General features: G+C 44.6%; 1 protein-coding gene across 1 annotated transcript in view; it reads left to right on the forward strand.

Annotated features, from left to right (window-relative positions):
- The first annotated feature begins 354 nt into the window (after nucleotides 1-354).
- Nucleotides 355-13,324, forward strand: part of fchsd2 (FCH and double SH3 domains 2) — a 75,484-nt gene continuing 62,514 nt past the window's right edge. The window contains 3 exon segments of the mRNA XM_030793699.1: nucleotides 355-479; nucleotides 3,256-3,353; nucleotides 9,623-9,668. Of these exon segments, the coding sequence (XP_030649559.1) occupies nucleotides 459-479; nucleotides 3,256-3,353; nucleotides 9,623-9,668 (165 nt within the window). The 5' untranslated portion in view covers nucleotides 355-458.

The following is a 13,324-nucleotide window of genomic DNA, read 5'->3' on the forward strand; positions in this document are numbered from 1 at the left end:
GGGTCAGACCTGCATTGATCGAGTATCTCGTATTCGTCTGCGGTTCCTTGTTGCTATGCAGGTCCACAGACGCAGTCGCTCCGTGTTTGTGAAAAGCGGGTTAAAATAGCATCACCAGTGGGGGGCGATGGCGATTGTCCTTGCTCTCCTCGGAAGATCCTGAAATGTGCTCAGCACTAACCTCAGTGTGTCGCAACTGAGCTGCTCTTCAATGAGATAACCCCTGCTTTTCCCGAAGTATTCCCCCGTGTTATTTCCTCCCGCTTCGTCTACGGTCCGCAGTGTTTGCTTGGAGTGGCTTTGGTTTATCATGGCCGCCTGACTGTACAGTGGTCCAGTATATTCTCTCAACTTCTCCTCTCTTCCCGTGGTTGAAGGCGCTTTATGTTTTTTATTTTACTGAGGGGTTCTCAGCCCTGATATCTGCCGGAATTACTCATTCATGTCAGTGCTCAAACATGCAGCCGCCACCAAGAAAGGTAAGTTTATACTTTCACGTTATTTTAGTCATCGATACCTCTATCGTTTTCTTTTTACTCCAAAAACCTAACTGGGATGTGAAGTGGTCCGCTTGCAGTTTCGCGCGAAGTTACAACTTTTTTTCGAATGAGGTAGCCACCAGAAAAACATCCATGGAAATTGTTCCGCTCAGTGAAGGATTGTTTTCTTTTGTGAAGGTTATTCCAAATATCATTGACTGCGCTTTGGAAACGTTAAATAAACAAGGTCTTGTGTGTAAAATGAAACAGCCATACAGCTGTGAAGCGGGACACGTAGCTAACGGTTTGAACAAAATGCTCTCTCGGACTCCCTATAAAACCAGGAAATCTGCGAAATTTGTACCACAATCGGTTTTCAGAGAGATGCTTTGTTGCCGTTCAGTATTGTACGTGACCTGTGGATAGTGAAATGTTGAGTGCCTCTGAGAATCACCAGGATCCCACCTTTGTTTACCTCGTGCAATCTCGTAAATTCACCCACTGGCAGTTTAAAGAGATTTATTTCGGTGCTGTGGGGAAATAAAATTGAGTGCAGATTAGAGCCCCTCTCCACACACATGCCTTAGGTTACGATACGTAGTCTGACATTACTGGGAAACAATGCAAAACCGTGGCAGTGGTGGTTTAAAACAACGGTGTCATTTTGCCCTATTTCGCTGAATATTACAACGTGAGATTTCATTAGGCTTCGTATTTCCGTGAGATTTTCTGTTGTTTTCGTAGGTTCTCACATGTAAAAGAATATTTAACCAATGATTCGACTGATTTACTGTATATCAAAGGGTGATGTATCTGACCCTTTGCCATCGCTTTGTTTGACAAAACCCTACTGTTAGTGGCTACGTTCCAACTATAATAATTCTGTTTGGCATTTTGAACGCGCCCTTGGATGGCCTGTACCCATGTTTTTGGCACATTAATTCTGTCTATTTACCCACTTAAATTTTGTTGTTAAAATACTACACATAATATCATTGTTTTGTAGATAATCAGTTATGACTGCAGTAGATGGTGACCTCTCTCAGCGCGTGAGAATTTCATTTTTTCCCCAGTGAGACGCTTAGAGAGCGTGCTCTGATGAAGGTGAACTGGCCTCTTGTGTCACACACCAGCATTGCTGAGATGTGGAATCTTACCTGCTGTTTCCCCAAGACACACAGCCTTATACTTCACCTGTCAACCTTTTATTACACTGGGTATCTCCATAGAGACGGGAGACCATTCGCCACAAAGCGTTGAGAGCCTTAACTGCGTTTCATAACCCCACATGTGACTTGAAATCTATCTTTATAGTTTGATGATGTGTGTGTGTGTGTGTGTGTGTGTGCTTGTGTACTATAAGTAAGATGGATGATGTCATACTCCGTACCACAGCATGGTGTTGTTTCTCCCTGAGTTTGTGAGCAGAAGTGTAGCTTTGCCTTTCACTTCTTCTTTGAGAATCTCAAAGGAATTGTTGCAAAACCAATTAGCAGTCAACCCACCGCAGCAGAAGGGTTCTCCTTTAATTAAAACCTGCTCCCCAGGTACTATCCAGTCTCCCTCAACTTCAGTGCAGAGTCTCTCTGTGTCAGGTGTTGCTTCAGGCCTGCTTGCAGCTTTGATGGTGGAGAAACGCGGCCATTACCCTGTGGTTGTGTCATGGGCAAGGCAGGTCCAAATGTACTCTATGGTCTCCTCATCTTCTCTCTGCCGTAGGATGTCCTCTGATGGGGTCAACTCAGTCTTATAGCCCAAAGCCTGCTTGTCTCCTTTTCTGTCCCGTCTGCATCAGAATGGAGGAATGAAAACACTACAGTGGAGAGTTTGAGCCATCCACTCTGGCAAAAAAAGCTCCCTCTAGTTTCACTGGATTTGGTTCCATCCTCACTCTCAGCCAGTGATCTGCAGATCAACCTGCCGAGGAGCGTCTGTGAATGGTCAGGGCAGCCAGGATGGACAAGGCCTTTGTGGTGGAGGTCCAGTTAGGCAGCTGGCAAAGTGAAAAGGCTTGTTCTGTTTTCACTGGATTGGTCCATACTGAACCTGAGGACCAAATCAGCCAATCAGTGCAGAGTTGTGGAAGGAAGCCCAGGAGAGGTATTGGAACAGGCCCCAAAAAACACAGGCATATATTAATACATATATTTGACCCAGACCTGTGCCACAGAAGGACCTGCCCAGCTCCCTTTGTTCATGTATCCTTTTAAAGGAAAGATTGGCAGAGTGTGCCTGGCTGGATTATTTCCTCTCCATACTACATAAACAGAGGAGAAGGAGATGGAGTTAATCAGCCAACTGAATCTCTCAGTCTCTAACTCTCTTCTCTGATAAAAAGGGAGGGGTCTCTTTAGAGGGTTTTTTTTTTTCTTCAAAGACAGGAAAACATGGGAGAACCGTTATGTTACATATTGATGACACATATGAGCTCACTGTTTTTGTGCCAGTTTTGTTTAGCGTTCTTTTGTTTTTGTATAGAATGTGTGTGAATGCGCCACGGCGAGGTGTCACTGAGTGGCATTCAGAAAGTGCCAGAATCAGGACAATGAGCCTGTGTTTGAGATATTGAGTTGTGTGTGGGTGTGGCTGCTGCATGCACATCGTGTGTCTGGAGAAAGATGTGGATAACCGTTCTGAGTTTTTGGGTGGAGGTGTGTCTGGTGTGGGATTGCATCATTTGTATGTGGTGTGGGGGTCTCTGGTGGGTGGTGTACATCTATGGAGTGACTTTGGAGTGAGTTTTCTGCCCTGTGCTGACGCTCTGCTAATTTTTCAGGTCAAAGTGACACAGGAATTGAAGAACACACACACAGAGCAGTTTACCAGGCTGCATCTGAAACACCAGACAGAATGTGACTTGCTGGAAGACATGAGGTAAGACAGAGTTCTCACAGGCCTGCACCGAGTTATGAAAGAATGAAAAGAACGGCATGAGTGTGTGGGGAGGAGGGGGTGTGTATGGAGGAGTATTCCTGTTTTTTGGAAGAACATCCAGATCACAGGACTCTGGGATATGACGAAGGCATTTCCTCTGGACTTCCTGTTTGGGGGCCAAGCAGCCCAACAGCTGGAAGTCATAACTGGAAACCAGCACAGCACCAGAGTTTCTCGTTTGATTTCTGTTTGATTTTTTTTTCCCCGGTTAAAGAGAGAGAGTGAGGCCTGTTTTAAAGAGCTAAGGATGGGAGAGGAGTGCTTCAGCCAGGCTGCAGACACTTGTGCATGTGGTGTGTGTGCATGTATATGAGTGTGTGTGCGTGAATGTGAGTGTCTGCGTGTATATGAGTGTGTGTATGTGAGAGTTTGTGTGTGCGTGTATTTGAGTGTGTGTGTGTGTGTGTGTGTGTTGCATGCATGTTGTCCTATAAGTATTAGTTCATTGTGGTTGCCTGGATGCTTCAGGTCTATACTCTGTCTTTTTCTTAGAGAGAGAATGGAAAACAGAGAGAAAGGGAGGACTTTCTGCTTTTTACATCCAGCTGATATTTAACTATATAACCCATAGAACTCCCGTGCTCTCATTAAGACAAATGAGTTAGTGAATGAATCCGCCTGTCATCGTTAAATGAGCAGAACTGAGCAGGAGCCAGGAGAGCCCACACCTCAGTGCCCAGTTCAGGACATGGCAAAATAAAACAGATTTTTATGTTGCACTTTTCTCCTCCTCTGATTTCACTTCTCTCTGCAGGCCATGGCCAGGCATCCCGCTCCAGACAGTTCTGTCAGTTTACCATCCCCCTCTCAACCAGCATTTACCCCTTCACCTCACTACTTCCAATTCTCTGTGCTCTTGTTTGTTCCAGGCAGGTAACCAGGTAACCTGGGGAAGAGCTGGTTGTAGAGGGGGTCTAGGGAGTACATCAGAACCAATCATACTGTGATGAAGATTATTTTAGAGTCTTTAGCTGCTTGCGGAGCTGCAGTCAGGTTCGGTTCTGTCATGTCACTACATTTTAATGGGCTTAAACCCCACAGCTCAAGGGCTTCACACACCTCTCTTCCTCTGCTCCGACCCTCAGAGACACATGAGGATGACTGAGGAGAGGGCAGGAAACTGGAGCTGGAACCTGAGGCATAATCTGTCTGAATATTGACAATCCTGCCTGCTCAGCATTTCCCTCAGTACCCAGTGTCATCAACATGGCCCAGACCACCACTGACCCAGTGCCCCATTCAATGGCCCACAGCTCCACTCAGTACTCCACTCAGTACCTCACTCATTACCCTACTCAGTACCTCACTCATTACCCTACTCAGTGCCTCACTCATTACCCCACAACTCCACTCAGTACCTCACAGCTCCACTCAGCCATCAGCTAGATTCAGTTCTAGCTGTCTTCACCTCATTCTGGCATAGCTTTAGCTCTCACACGCATGCGCATACACACACACACACTCTCTGCTATCCCGGACAGGGTAGCGTGCTGTTCCACAGACAAACACCAGTGTTGAGGAGAGTGATGTGATGGTTAAGTCCGTCCTCAGATGTATATTTGTGGAACATTCTCCACAGTAACATAATTGAAACAAGCAATGACCTGTAAACACATTTCCGCTCAGAGAATGCACACGTGCGGGAACCACACACAGAGGTTGGTGCTGTGGCATTAATTGATTCCGTACCTGTTACTCTGAGACCTATATTGATTGGTTCTTTTCTCTGTGGTTTGTTGCCTGTCTCCAGCTGTGATTGTGTGTGTCTGTGCGTGTGTGGCCATGTGTGCATGTCTGTGTGTCTGGGACAGAGAGGGCTTTCTATTCTCTGTTCCTGCTGACTAACTGAAGTCATCACTCTGAGACGTGGATCAGGAGAAGGAGGGGAGGGGAAGGACAAGGCGGAGGGGAGAAACAGTCAGCAGGAGATACACTCAGGGCATACAGATACTGGATATATAGAGAAATGTTCACACACACATATACACATGCATATGCACACACACTCCCACTCCCACTCTCACACACTTATGGACTGAGCACATGCACTGAGATATCTAGTCATGTGACAACGTACATGTACACAGAGATAGACAGAGGATCAGAATGCAGCACTCCTCCCTCAGGGTGTCAGCGCAGTTTTCACACACACACACACACACACACATACACCTGACACTGAGCAATCTGGTTATTTTGGGCAGTGTTTGCTCAGACACCTTGTAGAGTCTGATGTAATTATTGCACATCTCTCTGTGGGTCGGGCGTAAACCAGTGTGTGTGTGCACCAGTATGTCTCTCTGAGTCAGGTACAAACCCGTGTGTGTGTGGATCAGTATGTCTCTCTGGTCGGGTATAAACCCGTGTGTGTGTGGATCAGTATGTCTCTGTCAGGTATAAACCCATGTGGGGGTTTTGTAGAATTTACATTCTTTGAATCCAGTCAACAGGAAGAGGAGTGTAAGCTGTGAAATACAAAGGAATGCTCAAAGTCTTTACACACTCAGAACAGGGTTGTCAGACCAGAGAACTGAAAGGGAAGATCTGTTTCCCAATGAATGAATGATGGAGAGGGAGATGCAGGGAAAAAGCAAAGCAGATCAAAGGAAAGGTTTGTTTTTAAGGGACCTCTTTGCTTTGTTTATGTTTGTGTGTTTGTTTAATCAGTTCCAGCCACTGTGTTCTGTCCTCAAATTTTCTCTCCAGTGCACACACACACACACACACACACACACACAGAAGAATTACCTCTGTGGGACAGGCCTACCCCTCCATAGCTGAAGTTCCATTTGACTTGTGATCAGAGAGAATGTGCTGTAGTTTGTGTCAGAGTTAGAAAAGCAAAGCACACACTCAACTCTGCCACATGCTCTGTGTCTCCTTTCAGAAATGAGTCCTCAAACCCGCCCAGTATCGCAGAGTGGGGACACACATGCACATGCACACTCACTCACACATACATATGCATGCTACACACACGCACTCATACACACACACAAACATACTCACTCTCCTTTTCTTTCTCATACACACACACACATGCAACTAAGCTGATATTTCTTTCTTCTTTCGCTCCGTTTAATGAAATCCCGCAGACTCTCCAGCATAGCTTGGGGCTAATTTGGGCTAATTTGATACAAGAGGAATTCATTTAAAAGAATACGCAGTTCTCCACAAGAGGCTGTGTTCTAAACTCAAAACGCAGAGACAGAGAACTAACAGAGCTTAAGGGCTCCATTGTAATGTGAAAGTGACTGTTTTTGTTGGACAAAGCCAGCAGGAGCCAGCAAAATAAGAGTCACACAGCAGAAACATCCTCTCTGTTCTCTGACAGAGTTCTCTCTGAGAAGGCCATTAAACCAATCGCAGGCCAGTGTGGCACGCTCCGACAGGCAGATGGCCCAGACACATACTCTGTATGTAGCATATTGTTCAGTGTAAAGGGCCCTGCTGTACTCTACAGATACATTAAAGAATAGGAGGAATTTGTATTATTGTTGTTTATAGTAGTTTAGCTCAGAGTCAGTATAACCCTGCCCAGTCATGACCTCGATCCCACTGTTCCTCTCCACAGCTCTGCATGGATGTGAGACAGTGTCAGAGCGAGAGAGAAATTTATGAGTGGCACGAAAGAGACAGAAAGATCTGAAAGATAGTGTGTGTGTGTGTGAGAGAGAGAGTGTGTGTGTTTGTGTATACATGTGTTTATGTGTGAGTGTGTGTGAGAGAGAGAGTGTGTGTGTTTGTGCATACATGTGTTTATGTGTGTGTGTGTGTGAGAGAGGGGGGGGGGGGGTTAACTCATGAGAGTATGTGTCTAGACATTTTGGAGTTTGTGAGGGGGCCACTGAGATGACAGTGATATGAAAACTGAGAGCGTGTTTGCTTTGAAGAATGAAAAAGCATGATGTTCTGTTTGGAGAGAAATGGGAGGGGAGGGAGAGAGAGAGACAGACATGCCTTCATGTTCAAGAATGCATAAGAATGAGAGAATGAATTCCAGGGCGTCTCTCCCACAGAAGCTTCATCTCTCTCTCTCTCTCTCTCTCTCTCTGCTCAGAGAAGAGCCTATTCATTTTTCATGAATACAAATGTGGTTTGATTTGTCTGCACTAACACTGAACTAATATTCTCTACTTTAGCCTTTCATACCCTGTCGTAAACTGTTACAGCTTGTCATAGCCTGTCATAGCCTTACAGTACTCAAACTGCACTGATGTGCCCATTTCAACACAAGAGCTAAATGCAACATAACACAACTTAACTGAACATTACACCACTTAACACAATGTTACACTACTTAACACAACACTTCTTATGCAGCTTAGCAGAGCACAGTGTAACCTAAATGAACACAACAGATTTACATTGTTCTAATGTTTACAGTGTAGTAGTGCTTGTTTAAAGTAGTACAGGTTTAGAGTAGTGCAGGTTTAGAGCAGTGCTGAGTTAACATTGTGATAGTGGTCTGATAGTGTGTGTGATCCATTTACACCCCATCAGAACCATTCAGTCCCCACAGACACACACACACACACACACACACACACACACAGAGTGGCGTCAATATCTGACCTATATCCTCCCGGTTTGTGACCACTCTGTTGTTATTTGAGTGCATTTATGTAATGTTACATCTGTCATCTGTCAGAGCTACACACACACACATTCACGTGATTCATGTCCACTCAGCCATCCTGCTGTGTAGGAAGAGTGTGGTCTAAACCCAGTCTTGGTGTGGTCTAAACCCAGTCTTGGTGTGGTTTGTTTTTTAGAGACACCAGTTGTCCATGTTTATTTTAAGCTAAACATTAAATCTTTACTGACTAGATACAGCCAGTGGTCTGAATGTGGACCATTCCCACCTTCCCTCAGTGTCCCAAAAACTGAAAGTGGCTTGTGTCAGCCAGCACTGCTAGTGACCTCCTGTTGAGAGAGAAGCACAGAGAGGAACTCCTGTATGGTTATTGTAAATCATCACAAAGGTAATTCAGATTTGTTGAATGCCCAGCTGACTATATATCAGTGCAGGAGTCATTTACCTGTAGTCTTTTGCCTAACTGCCTCTGCTCTCGTCCTACAAAGGTTGCCCCATTTTCAAGCGGTATTTTTTGTGGGTGCAGGGTGTGTGGTATGGCTTCAGTGGGTAGGGGCAAGGTTTTTGTGAGTGTTGGGTGTGTTTATCACAGATCAGACCAGTGAGTTGTGTGTGGGACAGCTTTAGAATCAGGCCTTTTTCTGGAAGCACAGGATAATTATTGGGTTTAAGTGTCCTCTTTCCCCGGAGAATTCCCAGTCTTCTCACACTCTCTCTTCCTCTGCCATTTGTTCTCTTTCTTCTTTTTTGTTTGATGTCTCTTTTTCTCACACTGACTGCAAATGTAAGAATGTTCCACAGTGAAGTGCGTCACCTGTGATGTGCTATTTAATAAGATCTGACGGGCGAGTGTGTGTTTCTTTATCCATGTGTGTGTGTGTGTGTGTGTGTGTGTGTATACATGAGAGAGTGTGTTTGGTGTGTGTGTGTGTGTGTATATGTGAGAGCCTGGGTGGGTGTGTGTGTGTGTGTGTGTGTGTGTGTGTGTGAGACATACACATCAGTGACAGGGCTAATGAAGAGTGTGCTGCAGTTTCAACCTCTGACCTCTGACCTGTGTAGTAGGGCCTGTTGAAAACATAAGCATCTGGATTTTCATAAACGCAGTTCTTTCCTGCCGAGTGTAATAACAGTACAGTTCACTTCAACTTTCTTTCTGGTTTATATGTATTTAATAGAAAGAGAGAGAGGGAGAGAGAGTTGATGGAGAGAGAGTGAGGAGATGAACATTTATAATCCCCTGTATCCCCTCTCTGTCCGCTCCCTCACTCTTTCTTTTTCCCTGTCTCTCTCGCTTTAGCCATAGTAGTAATCAGCCCCACTCCGGAGTTAGAAGTTAAACCAAGCAGCAGAAAGACATGACATGCATCTTACAATATCAGTATTTAGCCTCACTGTGTGGTGTGTGTGTGTGTGTGTGTGTGTGTGTGTGTGTGTGAGATAATACACATAGGATTGGTAGGAGATGCTGGGGGGCAGTCGGTGTTCCAGTGGTATGAAATCCTGAGAGATGACTGGTCGATGTGATTACTGTAACTGCTCTTGTAAAGAAGACAGATGATGAGAGTGATGCTTGTGTGGTGCTGACATGTTTGTGTCTCTGTCCGTGTAGGACGTACAGTCAAAAGAAGGCTGGTCTGGAGAGGGACTATGCACAGGTAAGATCTCTGGCCCTCATTTACATTCAATTTGATCTGTGTGTTTTGGCCTGTATTCCTCTTTGTGTGTGTGTGTGTGTGTGTGTGTGTGTGTGTGCGTGTGCATGTGTATCTGAGTGCCTCTTCAGATATATCACATTGATTTTTCCTCTGCGCAGAGCATGTGTCTCTCTCAGGTTGGCCACTCTTTGCTCAACTCTGTTTGACTCTTCAATCCCTAGCTCAGATTTCTCTGTGTATTTCAGGAATCCAGTCCTGTCTTCCTCACTGACCAACAATAATCATATAATAACAGATCCCACAACAAAGCCTTAGCGAGCCTCCTGGAGTTTCCTCATTAAAATGCCTCTGATTGCTCTGCCTGGGCAAACAACTGGGATCTCTGTATTTTCTGATGTTCTGTTTGCTTTCAGGAGTTCCCATTTTCTAATAGCTGGTCTTTTCTACTGGTTGGTCTTTTTGAATGGCTGAATGTTGTTGAGCTCTCTCTCAGAGTATTATATGCTTGCTCATATATGTTTTCATTATATTTATTTTTACATTACACAGGGTTATAAGAGATTGGAATGAGTGACACATCCTGTGTTCTGTGCTAGATTTTTGTTAGGTTTTTGCTTTCTTTAATTGTGTACTTCATAATTGAGTAAGGGAAAGTTAAATCAGGTAGTCTTGTGTGGTATTTATCTGTGGTTCTACAGTGCAGGTCTCTCCATGTGTCAGTCCAGCAGTAGGCCTATTGGTTTCATTCTTATACTCCGAGTTATTCAGAAAACACCACAGGCACATTTTCACTCTGCAGTTAACCCAGAAAGACAACAGGACTTTGTGTCGTTTAAGAAAGTAACCTTGGAAGACCTTGACAAATTGACCCTGATTGACCCTCAGGAAGTATAAGTCATGTGGAGTTCAGCAAGACTCATGCTAAGTGAGGAGTATCCTGATTGGTCAGGGTTGAACCCAGCTGAGAGCGCCGTCTCTGGGGGGGACATTTTTCATGGTATCCTATTCCTACTTACTGCTCAAAGATGAGGTTACCTGACCTCAACACTGGTCCAGTACTCTTCACACAAGCCAAACAGTAGCTAATGTTTGCCTAATGGCCTTTCTGTTGGCTTGGTTGTGCCACAGATATTATTTGAACATTAACTAACAAGTCAAAAATGTTTGTTTATGCTTCTTAAGCTGTTTTGACACATGAACTACGGACTACGTCCACAGAATCAGGATCAGACGTTTTCCGAAGTTAGGCTACCCTTTCACACTAGCACCCAACAGGAGACTGTCCATGTCAGAATCAATAGGCGCTTTCGCACCGGAGGAACTTTTCCATAGTTCTTAGAACTGTTGGAGAAAGTACCCCTCTTTTTCGCGTGTTCGCACCGCAGGAACCTAGAACGATCATAGTTCTTAGAACGCTGTTTTGAGGGGCTTTTTTAGCTCCTACTTCAGGGTAGGTACTTTCGCAGCGCAGTAGGAACCTTGTGACGTAGGTGTACAGCCATTGGTCCAGATGCAGGTATACGATGATTGCAACCGCCATTTTTAAAGATCCGTGCAAAATATAAAGTCTTAGAACGTATTTCATTTAGCTTTTCATTCATGTCTCAAAATGTCTGGAATTGTAGGAGGGGGCACATAGTTTTTATGTTTTATTTTACCGGTATTTTATATCCCCCAAAAATGACCATTTTGCAACGTCCAATGTATATTTGTGCATTGAAGAGGTAGCGTACACTCCGCTTCGGTAGGTGCTTGTGTGTCCGCTTGTGTGGCTGTGATCCGCATTTTAACCTAAAATAAGAATGTGTTTATCCAGCTTACGATTTGAGGGCTGCGGCGGGGAAAAAGGAAAAAAAAACAAAAAACACGATGCCGCGAGCAAGCGTCAGGCACAAGCGCTATGCTAGCACCCGAAAAGTACTATGCCCATCAAGCCATTCACTGCTACTGCGGTGGTAAATGCATAAACGCAGGGGGACATTTTTTTCCATTGGACTGTGTAGGTGCAATTGCAGTCCTAACACAGGGACACCAAAAGATGTAAGTGTAATAGGATTAATAAATCAGTCTCATAAAATTTATCAACCATTAATTTGGGTGTTCAATATTTTATTAATTAAACAACCAAGATTAATGGGATAAGCTAGCTGTAACACTGTGCTACAGTCTTAGAGAGTATTGCAGTACTAATGTATTACAATTACCCTACTAAATCCATAACACTCATGAACAACCAGGTTGGTGAAGGTAATTGTGAGTGCTTTGATGGCAGAGGTTGGCATTCAATGAATACTGTGGCAGGAACAGACAGGACAACAGTTTATTTCAATGATACTATTTATTAACACAATCAATACTACTTGGCAAACTAATACTGATGTGGTACAATCAATAATCAGCAGCAAATAGAATGATCAAAGGGTAAATGGTAACAAAATGGTAATGAGTCTATGTACAGGTATTCAGTGTAGGACTGAATGAGTGTTAGACCAGAGATGAGTGAGTGTGTGTGTGTGTGTGTGAGTGAGAGAGAGAGAGAGAGAGCGCGTGCGTGTATGTGGGCGTGTGCCCAGCTGCGCACTGAAGAGAGAGGGAGGAGTCCCTTGGAGAGAGGCTGTGCGCATGTGCACAGGCAAGAGGTATGCGTGGTATGAGGACGTAGTGCGAGAGCGTGCGTGCTAGGCACCAACTAGAGTGGGGATGGCACCGAGAAGCACATGTGTGCGAGAGACTAAAGAATGTCTAACTTGAGAGCTAGTCTCAAGTAAGTAGGCCCTAAACTGAACAACTCTACTCAACCCTTAAGTCACGCTGCAATCCCAATGTTGGAGGTGTGCAATCAGAAAAAGGGAGTTAGAGAGAGAGAGAACGCATGTCAGATCTATCTTTCCTTAGTTGTGACCAAAAGAAAATAGCAAACGGCTAAAAACCGCATCGTACATGAAATACAGTGTGTACATTTAAATCATAAAAGAATTCAAATAACAACACTTCCTTCACATTAACTGCATGTAATCTTAATACTAAAGTATGCCCAGATGCCAGCCTTACTTTGAATAGCTCATTGCGTGGCGACCGAAGGTGCGTCTTTGGTAGTCTGATGAGCAGTGCGATTCGTAGGTCCAGAGAGAAGTTCTTTTCCTTGTCACTTGAAGATCTTCAAGGGGGCTCGGTGGCTCGTACGATGATCTTGAAGGGTTCTTGGTTTAGTTAATCGACGTTTAAAGAAATAAAAAGGGATCCGGTCGCCTTTTCTTCCGTCGAATACTGTGTGCGTTACAATGTAACTAGCCGGTAGAAGTTAAAGTTGCAACTGCGCGAGAGAAAGTAAATTAAACTTTGGTTGTACAAATGTCTTGCTTCTTTGTTACGCTGTCCTTTTCTTCGGCAGAGAAAAGAGACACCCGCTGCTAGCGAGCTGCTGCTAGAGCGAGCCGCTGCTAGGGAGTTGCAGAATTGCGGAGCTGGAAAGGTCTGGAAAAAGTTCGGAATTTTCCGCGGTTTTATGGCGAAAATTGCGTCATCACTTTATGGTAGCTGCTTCATTGCTGTATCCAATACCGTTACAGTGAAACCTGAGAAGATGGGTACAGATTACCCATGCGGTCAGGCAGGGAATTATGGGTAATATGGTTTACGGGCCTGACGACCCCTAC

This window comes from Chanos chanos, chromosome 2 (assembly GCF_902362185.1).
Source record: "Chanos chanos chromosome 2, fChaCha1.1, whole genome shotgun sequence".
Lineage (NCBI taxonomy): Eukaryota > Metazoa > Chordata > Actinopteri > Gonorynchiformes > Chanidae > Chanos > Chanos chanos.